The sequence below is a fragment of the Macrosteles quadrilineatus genome, unplaced genomic scaffold (genome assembly GCF_028750875.1).
Source record: "Macrosteles quadrilineatus isolate MER2022 unplaced genomic scaffold, UCM_ALF_1.0 Scaffold_2__2_contigs__length_208266976, whole genome shotgun sequence".
Classification (NCBI taxonomy): domain Eukaryota; kingdom Metazoa; phylum Arthropoda; class Insecta; order Hemiptera; family Cicadellidae; genus Macrosteles; species Macrosteles quadrilineatus.
The window spans coordinates 99,343,903-99,362,048 of record NW_026542595.1 but is presented as its reverse complement, the minus strand read 5'-3'; the positions used below and the strand labels follow the sequence as shown (position 1 = coordinate 99,362,048).

The following is an 18,146-nucleotide window of genomic DNA, read 5'->3' as shown; positions in this document are numbered from 1 at the left end:
TTAGGATAACAGATACCTTAATCTAATCGTCATAAAAAGTTACCACACTCAGGACTAATATTTACCAAAAAACTAATAGCAATAACAACAATTAAAAGAAATAATCTCCTTGGAATAATTCAGTAAGGCCGCCAGTATGCGAATCGGTGTATTGTTAATCAACGCTTAATGGTATCCATCTGACTCCTTTTCTTTTGTACTGTCTATTGTAAATAGGCCATATGTGCATGTGTAAGCTGAGGTGCCCGTGGGTACAGAATGTCGAGTCGCATACGCTACGATTCTTTGTTTACATCTACGTTGTTATCTCGTAACCATCATGGCAACTCATAAGACTCCTGTTAAACATTGCAAATTTTATGTCAGTCTTAAATTGTACAGGTATCATCAAATTGAAATTTGTTTGTTTCGAAACATCAAAAATATTTGTCGAAATACCCCTGGTAAGTTTGGATTCAATATGTTCAGCCGTTATTGAGTTAATTGATTACATAGTTTGCATAAGGTCCGATCTCAAAGAGCTTCGCTCGCTCCGCTCGATTATATACTTGGTTTGAGATGTTTGTTTATACTGTGGAAATTTATGCCAGCTGATTTGAAAATATTGTTCAGTATTTTAATCAGTGTTGTCAACGGGCGATGTGGCAACGTCGCACTAGCCTTGTCTTGTGATTGGCTGCCACCAAACGCAAACTTACGTGGTCCCTACTATAAAAAAGTTGGTTCTATGATATGCAAAAGCATTAAAAAGTTATAAGATTAACTGACAGGGTGCAACACTATTATTATTTTAATTAATGAAAACAGCTATTGAACTAAGCAGCAACGAACAAATGTGATACGCAACGAGAACTGTATAGTTAGGATTGTTTACAGTTATGTTTATGTTTTTAATTTCATGAATGATTTGTGATATTTTCCTGATTTTTAATAATTTATTTTTTCTCTATTGTTTACGAGAAGTTGTAGAATATTATGGCTATGGAAGATGTGTAATACTATAGTATAACGTAAATTTAAAGAAGCAAATTTTATCAAACTGTGTCCTCTCCCATTGCAAACGCAAAACTTGAGTATAACTGCAATAAGCATTTTATACTTTATGCCAACCCCGTACAAAGGACGGGTTCTCTGCTAGTATTACTATATATATTACTATAAAATCGGATTACAAAAACATTATTGACAACTTTGCAACACGAAAAACCAGAAAAATTAGTATAGTACGAGTTTCTAGTCTAGTGGAAAAAAATGTCTAGCAAACCAAAAATAAACCAACAAATAAGAGATTGGACAAATTGTGTAAATACTGCAAATAATTTAAATTACAAGAAGGGAGGGTGGGCATGGTCCTTGAGGTACGTGCTCTGCATTTTCCCGACAGATAGAGACCAGCTAGGTGCCCTACGGCTATCAGTTGCCAGTACAAGACACGTGGGGTCTAAAGTTATAATGGAAAGGCTCTCAAAGAAACTAAGGATAAAATTGATATAATAAAATAAAATGTATACAAAAGTGAAAAAAAAAATTTGTATGAGAGTTAAGGGACAATTTCCTTCTGAACCAAAACTGACATTTTAGATCAATGCTATGCAAGTTACACGAGCGATGAAGACATCTTTCCTTAAGTGCACAATGAATTCAGCGCGCGACTACCGCGTCAGGTGTTCGCTCACATTTTCCTGCATTAAACCTTTGCCGCCATCACGCATGTCGCCCGCTTAGAACAAGCCACAAACCATCTCACCATGTATTTGTGATACTCGTTCTGTTTGCCTCATCGGTCGCGCGTATGTGTGCGTGGCTTGCATTTCAATGGTAACCCAGCAAGGACGGGGCCTTGAATAAGGGGGTATGCGGTAGGGAAGGGGGTGTGGAGGCCTTCGTAATGGTGGTCCTGCAAACTGCCTTTACAGTCTTCCAGCTGTTGGAAGGGGCGCTACTATTAGTTGTGCCGAGGGCGCTGACAGGGTCGTGAACAGGCCAAGTCTGCCCATGGCCCAAAGTCAAGACTGAGCCACTGACTCACCAATTGTAATTGTTAAAATTTAAATTTACTCGTTAATAAAATAGAAACTTACCTGCAACTTGATGGGTCGTAATATGTTCCAGACGAACACTCAACCACACTGAGGCACTCACAGGAGCAACTATCCGGATTCCAGTGTTTCTTGGGGTCATCGTTGCATTTTGCTTCAGCATCTTTGTTGGTACAAAAGCAGCGACATTCACTTTTACGATACTCCTGAAGTTCATTGCAATCCTGAGAAAATTCAAAATTACTAGAACAAGGTCATAAAGTTTTATCAGCCTAATTGTGATGGACACTTAATAGCATCTATGTTTATTTTTTTAATAAAAAAAAATGAAATACACAGGAAGGGAGGAGGATTAACAAAGCTTGTGGATTCAAATTGGCAGTACAGATTATATTACACAACCTGAAGTGATGTGGATAGGGTATAGCAATAAATGATAAAAAAAATAAAACAATTCATTGTCAACAGGTCTTAACTCCCCTCGAGGGTTAATGGGGACACAAATAGCCATATTTTTACCAAAATATGAATAAACAATGAGTGTGGAATGTTTGAGTAGTTTTCTGTAGATTACTGCCAATATCCGTTGGCTGCGGAGGAGATATGTACAGGAAGAAGGACGTGGAAGAAGATGATTCTAAATCCGGTGCAGAAGAGGAAACGGAATCTACAAGAACCTTCATCAGTGCCAAGCAGGAATAAGAAAGTCAATCCTTACCATTGTTAAATGTACAATATCTTAGATTTTAAATAATTGTCATAATACCGAGGTATTAGCGTGATAGACAATACCAACCTTCTCCTTGACTATACAGTCACACTTGCACTTTGTGTGCTTCTCTCTGCTGATTATCTCTTTTCCTTTGTAGATCATTTGGTTTCCAGCATATTCCAGGACAGTCACCTGACACAATCACATAAAGTTATGTTATAAAATAAGACCGCTCACTGATAAGTTTAGGTTACTAGTACAGAAATACTAAAATATCAAACAGAGCAAGATAAAGCCCGAGATTCATGACAAAACAGTTCTTCCGCTCTTTTCCTTGGGACAAGTGGATTGATCATTGACACAGTATTTTGCCACTATGCCAATTTGTATTCAGATAGGTAGGTGATAATTTTGGACAAGAGAAAATTTGTGGGATAGTTTTGGAAAGTTACAGACTCAGCAAGTGATCAAAAGAAAAGGAAAGAACATCAGTTCACAAACATTTTCAACATAAAAAAATAAATAGTAGGTACAGTAAGGAATGTGATCAAGGCCTACCTGAAAGTTAACAATTTCAGTCTCAATGGGTTGGCAGCTAAGCTGCTTATGTATACAACAACCACCACATTGCTCTAGTCTGGTACACTCAGGCCAGTAGTAGATCCATGGGTCCTCTGTCTCTCTCAGACTGATTGTCTTTAGCTCAGGTATACACTGGGCTGGCTTGGGCTTGACTACAGCTTCTATAACAGAAACTTTTATTACAACCGCTATACAACCACTCCCACAATTTAAGAAACCAAATGGTCACATACTGAAACTTTGATATTTGTTGGCCGAATCAAGTGCCAGTTTTGGCACTACTTTACATGTTAACATTGCTTCAATCTCAACTTCTATTTGACCCATGTTGTTATTTTTATGTATATCTGCTCTTTTTATGTTGTTTAAAATCCTTTTGAACTTTGTTAACAAGATTTTACCACTAAATCGATCGACACATCCAGTTCTCTGGGACAAAACTTAAAGAGTTAAGCTGAAGATGATCCTTAATGAAGGTTGCCGGTTCGATTCTGAGAAAATTTTGTAATGTTTTGATGGTTCGAAACTGGACCCAGGTGTCCTTGATCATTGGGCATTAAAAAATGGTCCTGACTGATGAAACAGCTGGTCTCAGTCAGTAACAAAGCGTAACAAGGCATCCCACTCCATTCTACACTGATCCTTCACTCATATTTGGGTTAAAATACACACATAGATTGAGTCTCCATCTCAAATGAATATGAATATGAAGGGCAGAAAAACACCGTAAGAGAGCTCACGGGAGATGTTCACGATTTCACTGCGGTCGCAAGTGTCGAGGATGATGTCCCTTTGTTGCAGCCCGCGGGGGATGTTCATGATTTTGCCGTGGTCACGGATACTTATGATGGCTTTGACTTGTTTTAGGAGAGATGTCCACGATTACAGGTGTCGATGATGATATCCCCTTGATGCATAGGAGATATTCACGATTACTTCCACGATCGCAAGGAATTTCCACCACAGGGGCCGCTGAAGTAATTTGGCCTTTAGTAAGTACCCTAAATCCAGCACTGCCATAGAGCAACAACATATCAACAACACTAGCCTCTAAGGGTTCATCACTGAAACATATTCTACAATTAACCAATAGAAAGACATAGAATAAAATCTTTTTTTGTTTGAAGTTCATTGTTGGTGATGGTGAGTTAATGTTGTTCAAAGGTTTATTGCGGACATTTTCCATCACGAATGTAAAAAACAATACACAACGTTTCGGGATCTGGAATCTGATCCCGTCTTCAGGTGAAAAAACTTAACTAACACATTACAACTAACAATACACAAACGCCCAACCTAAGTTGGAATACACTACCGAGGGTAGTAGTCAAAAAATATGCACTGTATAGCAGTCAAGTCATGATACAACATGCAATTAATAACAAAACACAAAACACTATAATCTATAAAAGGTTTACGTACAAAAAACTCACTCAATGGAACACTAACAACACCGTACGCTATGACTCCACCAATGAGACTGAACCAACATGGCTGACCAATCGGAAACACGGAGACAACAGAAATGGCTTCCGGTCCCTGGAAAAGTAAAACCAACAAAATGGCGGAGCGATGTACGATGCCGCAAGATGTGTGTTAATTATGTTTATTCCTATCTCGAGTTTTACTACGAGTTAACATAACGTGCGAATTTTGAGGAGAACTCGTTATTTCCTTATTTATTGAACAATTAAACAATTAAATTCATCGTCTGGGAAACAGCCTGCCCAGTTACATCGACCTCATTCAGTTCTCCGAGAATCGTCTTAGGAGGGAGCTAACCAACTTCTACTCGTCAGAGGAGCATGTGCATGTTTGATTTATTTTTAATTAGCTTTTCGTTAGGAGTGTGGCGATGACTTAGTGTTGGGGCCGTCGACTCCCCTCACTTCCGAGCCAGTGAGTGCATGTTTCTGTGCAAGTGTGTGGTAGTTTTGGGGCCGTCGACTCCCCTCACTTCCAAGCCAGTGAGTGCATGTTTTGTTCAAGTGTGTGGTAGTGTTGGGGCCGTCGACTCCCCTCACTTATGTGCTTACTTTTTCATATTTATTAATATTATGGTCTGTCTTGTTGTTACCTCATTGTTAAGTTTTTAATTTCTTCAGAGTTTACCGTACCTTTTGCACATTGTTATTTTTTTTCTGTAAATTTGCTGGTTTTGCCTCCATAATATGTATTATTTTGTAGTGTTTCATAATTTTGGGTTTGCTCATTGTTAGTCTCTACTTCATCAATATTTATTGTTATTATTGTTCCTGCATGTTAACTAGTCTCTACTCTTTATTGCCACTTGCTGTGATATTTATCATATATTTATTTTTTCAACTTTGTTTCGTTAATTCTAAGTGTAGGTAGTAGATAGCTGATCATTTTAGTAGTATATCTTTTTTTTTGGCCATCTGTAAAAAAAATTGCAATGTATGTACAATGTAAAATGGTGATTACCGTATATGGATAAATAAATAAATAAATAAATAAATAAATTAAGTTCCCTATCCTTTAGTTCCTTGTTCAAAATGGGTAGCCAAAGTGGCCTTATTTCAACCGATGACTGACTGATTGGTTGGTCTGCTAATTTAATGTATGAGGCTTCAATGAGTTTACGTTTGAAAAAATGAGGTTCCTTATGGACAATTTTTGCCTCTTCAAAATTCATACGATGATTTTCGGACCAGCAATGATGAGCGATCTTAGATTTTTCCACTAAACCTTTTTTGGTGTTTTCTCTGTGTTCTTTGATTCTAATGTTCAACGGTCTTTTTGTCTCGCCATAGTAAGGCCTGGAACAATCATTGCAATTTATTCTGTAAACACAGTTTTTAGTATCCTGAGTGCCATTTTTGGGTTTTGTTTTGACGAGACTCTGTCTAAGTGTGTTATGTGTCCTAAATGCTGTTTGCACATTAAATTTCCTAGCAACCCTTCTGATTTTTTCCGACAGCCCTGACACATACGGGATTGACATGTGGACGAGTTTTTCCTTGCGATTTTGTAAAGGTTCACGCGTAGCCCTATCTTTCTTGCATTTGTTTATAATGGATCGAGGGTATCCGTTACTAGCCAAATCCTGTTCTACTTTCTTAATTTCCTCCTTTAACTCATCCTGATTGGAGCAAATGCTCTTAGCCCTGTCAAACAGAGAGTAAGCAACCCCCTCCTTGACAGAAATTTGGTGGTTTGATTGAAAGTTTAGATACTGCCCTGTGTGTGTCTTTTTTCTATAAACAGATGTTCTAAGACTGTTCAAATGCTTTTCTACGCACACGTCCAAAAAGGGGAGTTTGTTTTGTGATTCCACCTCCATGGTTAGTTTTATGGAGGATGAAACGCTATTAAGATGCTCTAAAAACTCATTCAATGAATAAAAAATTCAATTATGAATTTTGAAGAGGCAAAAATTGTCCATAAGGAACCTCATTTTTTCAAACGTAAACTCATTGAAGCCTCATACATTAAATTAGCAGACCAACCAATCAGTCAGTCATCGGTTGAAATAAGGCCACTTTGGCTACCCATTTTGAACAAGGAACTAAAGGATAGGGAACTTAATTGTTCAATAAATAAGGAAATAACGAGTTCTCCTCAAAATTCGCACGTTATGTTAACTCGTAGTAAAACTCGAGATAGGAATAAACATAATTAACACACATCTTGCGGCATCGTACATCGCTCCGCCATTTTGTTGGTTTTACTTTTCCAGGGACCGGAAGCCATTTCTGTTGTCTCCGTGTTTCCGATTGGTCAGCCATGTTGGTTCAGTCTCATTGGTGGAGTCATAGCGTACGGTGTTGTTAGTGTTCCATTGAGTGAGTTTTTTGTACGTAAACCTTTTATAGATTATAGTGTTTTGTGTTTTGTTATTAATTGCATGTTGTATCATGACTTGACTGCTATACAGTGCATATTTTTTGACTACTACCCTCGGTAGTGTATTCCAACTTAGGTTGGGCGTTTGTGTATTGTTAGTTGTAATGTGTTAGTTAAGTTTTTTCACCTGAAGACGGGATCAGATTCCAGATCCCGAAACGTTGTGTATTGTTTTTTACATTCGTGATGGAAAATGTCCGCAATAAACCTTTGAACAACAAAAATAAAATCTTGTGAAAAATTTAGTCAAGTGTACACCAAATTATAAATAACTTCTTGATCAGCATTGTACATGTTATTAAATTTACGGAAAGTAAATAAAAGAAGCGTCTTATAACATTTAAAACATATATTTACGCTTATACTGTTACTCACAAGGCGGTCAATATACAAAAAAGATGGTTATTGGTGATCGATTTCGATTGGACACTCCAATCATCATCAGACCCAATAGGCGAATGTACATTGTATACATTATGTCATTCGCCTATTGGGTCTGATGATGATTGGAGTGTCCAATCGAAATCGATCACCACTTACCATCTTTTTTGTATATTTACCGTCTTGTGAGTAACAGTATAAGCGTAAATATATGTTTTAAGTGTTATAAGATGTTTCTTTTATTAACTTTCCGCAAATTATAAATAATAGTCTGAAATCAATTAAAAAGCATTTTCTGTGATGTAACATGTGTCCTTCTATCGAAAGTATGACAAAGTTATATGATATAGTGAATACTTACTTCGTTCAACAGGCTCTTCCTCTGACGGCTTTGGAACACCATCTGAAACTGTATAAGACAATATACTTTCAAAAATTAACATATTTTTTTGCATATGGTATTTTTTATAATATTGCTAAAGTAAACAGTTAAAGATATGACAAAAAGTCAAAAATGCAAATTTTCCATGTTTTTAAAAATATTTTTTTGGAAAATACTTAATTATTACAATAAACAATACTTTTTGTGTGTACAGAATAGTGTTTTTTGTTCTGTAAAGCAAATTGTGATTTTAGTAGCCAGTGAAAGTGATAAGGCCTTGAAGGAATAACATCTTTGCCAGGTCTTGCTTTGCCTCTAACTGAAAACAAGCTTCCACTTTTAACATTTAGTAACTTTGTAACGATTCACTTTACCAAGATTATAATAGGATCATACTCGTTTGAAATATATTATTTGTGTAAATAGCGTATTTTACGCTATAATAATAAATATAAATGAACCGCAATGTATACAACAATATGCCATGATCAAGTTCATTAAAAATTAGAATAGTCTACATTTATTTCCAACGCATGACAAACAGATAAAAAAAGACTTAAGATATAACAACAGAATACCAAATGTACACTTCTTCTTGTGTCACAGTATCAAAATTCAAAAATTAATGATAGATTTTAAGGTATAACCAAACAACATAGTGAGTAGTTGTCCTGTAAACAAAAAGCCATCGCAATAGTCCCAAACCTAACAATATTTTAATTTTGTTATTTTTTTTTTTTAATATATCTGGAAGATAATTCTCATAAAACTCGGTGTAGATCATAAACATATAAACATATAACATATACAAATAATGGAACTGAATCCTATACTAATAACATAACATTAACATATGGTTTGACAGTTCCATATAAGTCATGTTAAATAATGTTTACATTCAGGCGAGTGACATAATTTATTTATGTTTATGATAGATATACTATTTCTGACTAATTCTGTTGTAATAGTCATGCAGTTATGTTTGAATCAGCTGTGTGGAATTCAGCTGCGTTGTCAAAATTCATTTGACAGTTCTGCTTGTTTACATTTAAACTTTGTGGGTTTGTTATTCTGTTACCATGGAGACCATCAATCAATATTTACTTAATATTAGAAAGTAAACAATTCAGTTACAGTTATCAAAGAGAATATTTGAGAACAGCTGATTGATATGTCATGATAATTCACGAGATCTATTGTTGTGTGGTAGTAAAACTTAGAAGAAATGTGTCCAAAATAGCACAATACTGGGTTTTTGAACGATCATTCTGTAAAAAACAGTTAATTTAGTTTTCAATAGCTAAAGACATTGTCAAAAATGTTTTCAATACTGGTAAAAACTTAAATCCCGATCGATGCTCTCGTTTTTTCAGGGGAAGATCGTGTAAAATGTCTTCCGGGCCGTGACAGACAGAAGGAGATTAAGATAAGCCTTTTTTTCTTCTTTGTAGAAAACCATTGACTAAAAAACATAAAAATAACAAAAAAGTATACAACTTTGAGCAATGAACAGACAAAACTCTAATTTTATTTATATAGATAACTTATAAACATGTTTAATAGTCCAAACGCAATATTTTATCTCAAATATCTATAAAAAGACATGATTCAGTGGACAATCTAGAATATTATAACTACCAGAATAGTCAGATAGCTTTACACTTGTAAAATTATGAGCTTGCTTGAGATTTGATTAATGATTATAATGTCAACACAATGACTAAAAGCTGTGAGTCACACTTCTTACGCAAACACTTGACATATTGGCACCGACATTATCTTGAGTGTAAAACTAATGTTATGGAGAAAAACATTAAGATTGTACTAAGCCCTACTTACTCACGTTTCAATTCTACGTCAAGAAGTTGAATAACAGATTACCAAGCACTGTTAGTTAAATTATTTCCAACAACTGTAGATATTACCTATTGAAAGTAGAAATACATTTTAGGCCCCTATCTACGACTGGTTTTTAAACTAACCTATTCAATTACGTTCTTAGAATTAAAATATTCACTTTGCTTGCAGTATTGTTTACTTACTTTTATTGTTTTGTTACTTTACAGAACAAGTTAGGACCAATGAAGTTCAAGAATTGAGAGAAAAGAAGTAAAATTGTAATACTTCGAACGACTTATCAGCTGTTAAAACCAATTTAATTGATTTAACAACGAGTGAGTGGTTCGGATACAGTTAAAGTGGAAATTTAGCTAGTCGCTTACCTGAGTCAGGTCCAAATCCAAAACTTAAAGGGAATTTAGCAACTTTTATAACCGGCTTTTCCACATCTGGTTTGATGAATTCTCTGAAAAGTTGTTTCTCGTCTGTGATTGTGTTCATTCGAATAGCCATCTCCAAGGGGATCTGCAACAAAGTTTAATATGTAGCTTTGGTTTTATGATTTGTGTTTAGTTCAACTGTAAACATGTCGTTTTCTGCAGCAATATTCAACATTGGGCACTGGTGGAGAATGTAATCTAAGAATCTACATCAAGAGTTCTGCAGCACGACTGCAAAAAGCTGAAATAAGTTCCTTTCATAAAACAAAAATTCATTGGGCTATAAATTAATGATGGTATCTAACAAATGTTAGAAACCTATGTTAGCTCCTACCGCAGCTAACCTGCAGACTAAGCGAATTTCCATTTGCCTGATTGGATTTTTTAGTTAATTTTTTTCTTTCAATTCAGGTTTAACAAGTACCTAGGTTTGCTGCTTCAGGGAGGGTAATTAAGTTTGTTTTTAGACGAATATTAATAGCCTAGTATAAAATCAATAAATAAGAAAAATATATCCAAATATATCCATAAACAAGCAAATTACAACATTTTACTTATTCTCTATAAGAATAACATGGGAGTTTAAAATTTACAATTTTTAGAACTTTCTCTGTAACTAATAAATAAATATAAAAAACCTACTGTAATATAAAACATAAATTAAAAAATTTAATTATAAATTAATTAAATTCAATTAAATTGATTAAATTCAATTAAATTGATTAAATTAATTAAATCAATTAAATTAATAAAAATATATAATAAATTAATTAAATTATCTTAATTTAATTAATTTAAAATAATTAAATGATTTTTTAGTCGTTAAAATAGTTTCTAGTTGTAGTAATTAAAATAGTTTAAAGACAATTTGAAAAAATATGTTTTAGGGTAAAAAATAAGTCAACCCCAAGTTTGACTCTATAAACCCCCATAAACCCCGTTCCCATGGTTCGATCATGCTGGTTCACAAGCTTTTTCAAGTTAATCCAGCTCTACATATTCAATTTAGATCAATTTCATCAAATTCAGAAGGAAAAGACTCAAGCTATCGTGTTCACGGAGTACATAATATCTGAGCCTCTATAGGGACACCAAAATCAACAATTATATTGGTCCCGGGTCTAGGTCTTACTGTGCCACCTCTGGTAATAGCTATTCCCTATAGAGATATTCGCTAAAAGGCCAACGTTATAAAAAAACGTTTTTTATAGATAGTGACGAGACCGAGGTTTGGATCGTCCCCTTTCAAAACGTAAAAAATGCCATTGGCGTAGATAACACACAAAAACACAATAAAGCATAGATTGACTGAATAAACAATAAATTCAATCATAAAATATGATTATCTTAAAGTTATTTTGTTTTAAAGTATAACATTAATTTTATTACAATTTCTATATTTTATTTCAAAAATCCACGAAAGAACTATACATTTTTGTTTTAAAAATTGTAGTCAAGCAGAAAAAAATATTTTAGCCGCCATTTTTCCAATATGGCCGCCAACTTTGATTATTCTTATGGAACACCCTGTTTATACATCATAATAAATAGAAAAAAATGTAATTTTAAAACGATTTTACTCTTGTGTTTCGTTCATAAACCTAACCGTTTCAGAGACAATAATGGTTTAAGTTGTGAAATTTCGAATAGTTTTCGAATAAAACAGCTGGCATGCTTGCTTAATGCTTAGGCCTTTATTGAAACTCTTTCTCATGCCGAAATTTCAAAACTTTAACCATTATGATCTTTGAAACGGTTAGGTTTATGAAAAAAAACACAAGAGTAAATTTGTCTTAAAATTACATTTTCTACCAGAATACATCATAAAATACAGAGTGTTCCATACAAAAAATCTAAGTTAGCGGCCATAATGGAAAAATGGCGGCTAAAATATTTTTTTTTTCGACTTGACTACAATAAAAAAAAATCCAAGGCACATAGCATTTAACTTTTTTTGATATCTCTTATAATTTTCGAATAAAACAGCTGACACACCTGTTTAATCACCCTGTATAAATAGAGATGAAATCCAACTTAATTACAAAACATACATAACACTAACAGAGTCCTCAATTGTATGAATGTAATTACAAAACCAGTTTGGACGCAATCCAAGGAGAAATCATTGAAGGCCTGCTTAAGATTCAGACCAGGAGTAGAAGTGAGGACAAAACTATAGGTCATCAGTCATACCACTCTCACCTCACGTTAAGTCAAAGAAAATCTACATTGTGATTTTTAGAAACCAAAGTATGATTACATAACACCTTCCTCAAAACCTCTAAACTCGGGGAGCGAGCTGGTCTAGTAGTTATAGAGCGTGGGACATCGGTTCCTGAGGTCCCGGGTTCAAATCCCGCTAAATCACTAATGGGTTTTATCTAAGTGATAGTACCGTAGCCCCTAGGTCTAGCCTGAAGTAATGTGCGAAACAATCCCGTACTCGTGCATAGCGTCTTAGGAAAATAACCTCTAAACTCCATAGATCAAAGTGGAGTATCACGAAGGCTTCCTGGTTTCTTATAACATTTTTTAGGTTAGGGCCTACCTAATGTATATATCAGCTGATCAGCTGTTGGGCCGTTGTTTCATTGTTAGGTTGAAGTGGAGGGGATGAAATTGTTTCCCCTCAAATCACATAAATTTTGTGAACGAGTTAGTTTTATCAATAGTCAAAGGTTCAGTATACAGTAGGCCTACCAGCCTTTGGAGGTCACAAAAAAAAAAAAAATAAAAAAAAAATTCTTTAACCATGCAGTAAAAGTTTACAACTGAAACGTCTGAAGACAGGATATAATAAGGATAGGAGAGTTGACCTTGGCATGACATTGAACAGGCAAAGAGTCAGCCAGTGCTATTATAGTTGTATAATTAGGAGTCGGTTGAAAGAAATGAATCATCAGCTTGAACAACAATGCCTCTTAAACAAAAAGCCTAATTTCTTTGTCTCTACACACACCACTTTGGAGCATACTACATCTCATTCTCTGTTAAATTCGTAGATAAATTTTATCAGGATTTTTGATTAGGCTATGATTTGAATTTAAAAAAACTCAGTTCAATTTGAACGACAGAGATGAGAGAGTGCTGCTTTATAAACGCTTGTTTTTTTTACATTCCAATTTCCAACTGATTAATAATTTTAAATTGAAAATGTACTTAAATAGATCTTTCAATTATGTTTACATTGATTTAAAACTAGCTATAGGCCTAGTTAGTCTACACAAATTATGGGATTGGCATTTTGTATTGTCAAAGATAAAAAATACTCCCTTAGTAGATTTCTCATCCTTATGGAACAGCGTAAGACAGTTTTATTGTTAGTTCTGTACGGTGCACTGTAGAGGTCGTAACTGTTTACAATTTGTTTCTTGTTATTTTAGTAATTTAAAACATCATAAAACGATGTAATCATAAACAATAGCTCGTCCCCTAATTATATAACCAAACAGAGTAAATCACAAATCATGAAATAACCCTAAAATAATTCAAACAAAATTTCGTCGACACTAGCGATCAGTGTCACCGGACATGAACTAGACACGAAAAACGAGCGTTAAAATTTCCAATGGTAACGGGATAAGAAGTCTACTTGTGTTGGTTATAGTATATGGTATATTATAATCAACAAACATTATTAGTAAAATGTCTCTCAAATAGCAAATATTTATTCAAAATGTGTGTTTCTTAAAGTTCTCGATATTTTGCACAGAAAACATAACTGTCAACAACCAAGAGAATTTGCGTCTGATTCACTTACAGTGCAGTATATCGTCTTCTCCTCCTGTGCTACTGTGATTTATATCAGTCTAGCATCCTTAACATATTAGTTTCTATAACTATTAAATTGTAAATTAAGATTTCAATTTTTATGTATTACGACGTGGGCGCGAGCTCAAGTTGCGCATCTTAATTGGGCTCAAAACTAATTCCGAAGCAAAGCAAAATCCGCAATAGGCCTACCCTTAATATTTCAAACATTATGTGGTTTACAGTAAAGAGTCATTAGGTAAATGAAACTACTAATTTACAATAAATAAAATTTGTTGATTTAAGACCAACTACTTAAGGAGTAATTTACCTACCTCAATCAGGTTACAATTAGTAGCCTTTTTAAAATCCATTTTCCTAAACTTTTAGTCACTTGTTTACATTCTGACTGTGATTAGATTCAACCACGAATATTATAACAGACACGGTAGCCCAGTCAATAAATGTTTTTTATCGCAACTAAATGGTGGAAAGCTGGATTTTGTATATGTGATAGAACCACATGAGAGGTGTATTTTCCCAAAAGTCCCCACTTCTACCCCTTGAGATTTCCCCCCCACCCCCCTCCAAACATAGAAATTGCAGTGTTTTACTTAATTGATCATAAGTCGAATACTTTGTCAGCTATCGAGCTGCAATTTGTTTTGTTTTGTTTCTGATTAGATTTTCTACAAATTTTGTACTTATAATATTTTTCTAAAACCAATACTTAGGGAGATATAAAATTTAAACTTCGTTAAAAGCTTTGTTTCAGAGTGCAAAATTTTGTTTTTATCTATGTATACTTTTAATTAGAAATAATACGCAAATATGGTTCAAACAAACGTTTTAGTACGTTTTTCAAGGTTTACAAATATATTATTGGTTAGTCATCTAGGTGACCGGGTGAAGAGCTGGGCGTCGGCAAAGAGAGCGCGTGCGGGCTAGTTGAACACCTCTGCGCTGCGTTATCGCATCTAGCCCAGCCAATAAACGCACAAACTGCCTTTATTCGTAGCTAAATAGTGGAAAGCTGAGTTTGTTATATGTGATGGAACAACTTAAGACATGTATTTTCAAAAAGTTCCCGATTCTCCCCTTGAGCTTTCCCCCCAAACCCCTTCCAAACCTGGAAATTACAGTCGTTCACTTTACTGGATATAATTCAAATTCTACGCATTCCATCGAAGTGAAATTTGATTTGTACTATTTATAATTAGTTTATCCAAAATTTTTGTACTCAAAGTTTTCTTATAAAACTATATCCAAAGAGATATAGCATTTTAATTTTTTTTTATCATGTTTATGTTTTAGAGTACACAATTTTGTTTTGCCCTCTATATATTTTTTAGAAATAAATTACGCAAAATGTGTCAGAAACAAAATTTAAGTACCTATGATTATTAAGGTTTATAAATATAGTTTTATATTTGGTTAGTCGACAGAACGAACTGATGTAGTGAGGGCGTCAGCAAAGAGAGCGCGCGCAGCGCAGCCCTGACCGTCGATGCATCGCGTCGTAGGCACCGACATCGCTAAGTTTTCAAAGGTTGTGGTTGTATACAAATGCTAAGGCTATGTACTTTGTACTTTACTACCAAAACAATCTGTATCCAAGCTTAAGCGTGAACTGCAAAAACAATTATTATTTAGATGGAACCCAATCTTTTACTTTATAATAACCATTTTTAGTTCAGGTAAATTAATCTCTACCTACTTACTTGTTATACTTGCAATACCTGTAATACTTGATTTCTTCATCTTTGACCAATGGAAGTTTGATAGATTGAGGTATAGAACACTAGGCCTAATAAACACTTAAAAAACATACTCTTTGCTCTTCCTTGCATTACAATGTGCTTTCCAATATCTACCACCAATGGGACTCGCTTTGTTCCGCAAGATTTATACTAACTGCGCCTCGCGGTCAGTAAAGATCTAAACAGTAAAAAAAAATACTAATTAGATGAAACCTAATCATTTGTACATTTCTTGAATTTATTGTCAGTTTTAACTCGTTTCTCACTTGAAATAATAATTGATTTAATTATTTCTGTCAACGGCTACACCAATTGACAATAATGTACACGGATACAAATATTGCATTACATAAAGCTGCGTAAGAAACATACTAAACCCAATGATGAGATGACCCTATTCGCCTATGGGTCTGAGGATGATTGGAGTGTCGAATCGAAATCTACCACCACTTACCATCTTTCATTTTTTCTCTTTTTCTTTCTCTTTTATCTTTTCTTTTATGTATATTTACAGAATTGTGAGTAACATTATAAGGGTAAATTTATGTTTTAATTGTTAGGCTATTAGACGTATTTTCTTTTTACTTTCCAATTAATTAATGTAATAAGGCATATATCCAAAAGTTATCAATAAGTAAATAAAAAAACTATAATTGTGTCCCCATGCATGCAGGCAAGACTATTTACGGGATACATACAGGTAGATTATTCAAATTTCCTTTCTTAACATATTGTGTAGATGTGTCAATCAAATTGGTTTTTTTTCGTAAAAATTAGCATCAATGTATTACGAATCTGCTTTACGGCACTAATACGTGGTCGAGATCAATCATTTTTAGAGACTCTATACTGTGAATCTTGGTGACGTTCTGTTCTCTAATATTTGATTGTTTTCATGTTATCTTAAAAATGAGTCAGCATAATAGTTCTTAATTGGTTTGTGGTAGACATTATGCAAACGTTTAACGTCGCTAATAAAGAAGAAGGCGCTTATTAAGTGTTTTGAAATCTCATCTATATAGACTTAATAAAAAAGTTAGTTTTAACATTGACTGGTTATAATTTGTATTCATTACCATGATTAAAAATGGCTTATAAATATTACCAACAGTTTTCTACGTTGTTCGTGATATTATTTTAACACAGGCTTACAACTCATGGCAGAGCAGAAAGCTAACCCTTACTAGCGGGAAGCGTGAAGAGAGGGACATATCAGTTTGTATCAAGGATTAGTGGGTCGATGAAAGCTTTTTACTGACCGCGAGGTGCTTCATTTAGTCACGGTTTCGATTGGAAACAGATTGTTTTGGTAGTAAAGTAGGCTACAAATTAGGGAGTCTTAGGATTTGTATGAAACAGTTGAGAACTTAGCGGTGCGGGTCCTTATTATGCATCGACGGGCCGGGCTCGCTGCGAGAATACTTTAAGAAGCCTGCACGCGCTGTCTTTGCCGACGCCCACACTACATCAATTTTTTTATGACTAAACAAATATATATTTATATACCTTTAGAAACATACTAAAATTTTCTTTCTGACACATTTGGCGTATTTTATTTCGAAAAAAATATATAGAGGGTAAAACAAAATTGTGTACTCTAAAACATAAACATAAAAAAGTTAAAATGCTATATCTCTTTGGATATAGTTTTATAAGAAAACTTTGAGTACAAAAATTTTGGATAAACTAATTATAAATAATACAAATCAAATTTCACTACGATGGAATGCGTAGAATTTGAATTATATCCAGTAAAGTGAACGACTGTAATTTCCAGGTTTGGAAGGGGTTTGGGGGGAAAGCTCAAGGGGAGAATCGGGAACTTTTTGAAAATACATGTCTTAAGTGATTCCATCACATATAACAAACTCAGTATCCGTGTACATTATTGTCAATTGGTGTAGCCGTTGACAGAAATAATTAAATCAATTATTATTTCAAGTGAGAAACGAGTTAAAACTGACAATAAATTCAAGAAATGTACAAATGATTAGGTTTCATCTAATTAGTATTTTTTTTTACTGTTTAGATCTTTACTGACCGCGAGGCGCAGTTAGTATAAATCTTGCGGAACAAAGCGAGTCCCATTGGTGGTAGATATTGGAAAGCACATTGTAATGCAAGGAAGAGCAAAGAGTATGTTTTTTAAGTGTTTATTAGGCCTAGTGTTCTATACCTCAATCTATCAAACTTCCATTGGTCAAAGATGAAGAAATCAAGTATTACAGGTATTGCAAGTATAACAAGTAAGTAGGTAGAGATTAATTTACCTGAACTAAAAATGGTTATTATAAAGTAAAAGATTGGGTTCCATCTAAATAATAATTGTTTTTGCAGTTCACGCTTAAGCTTGGATACAGATTGTTTTGGTAGTAAAGTACAAAGTACATAGCC

At 34.3% G+C, this 18,146-nt stretch overlaps 1 protein-coding gene across 1 annotated transcript in view; it reads right to left on the bottom strand.

Moving 5' to 3' along the window:
* LOC128986877 (uncharacterized) overlaps positions 1-18,146 on the bottom strand; it is a 42,283-nt gene that overhangs the window by 9,153 nt on the left and 14,984 nt on the right. Inside the window, exons 2-6 of the mRNA XM_054407466.1 lie at positions 10,186-10,327; positions 7,943-7,990; positions 3,310-3,494; positions 2,836-2,943; positions 2,082-2,263 (exon numbers count right to left, since the gene is read on the bottom strand). Coding sequence (XP_054263441.1) covers positions 2,082-2,263; positions 2,836-2,943; positions 3,310-3,494; positions 7,943-7,990; positions 10,186-10,327 — 665 coding nt within the window. The remainder of the gene's footprint in view (positions 1-2,081; positions 2,264-2,835; positions 2,944-3,309; positions 3,495-7,942; positions 7,991-10,185; positions 10,328-18,146) is intronic.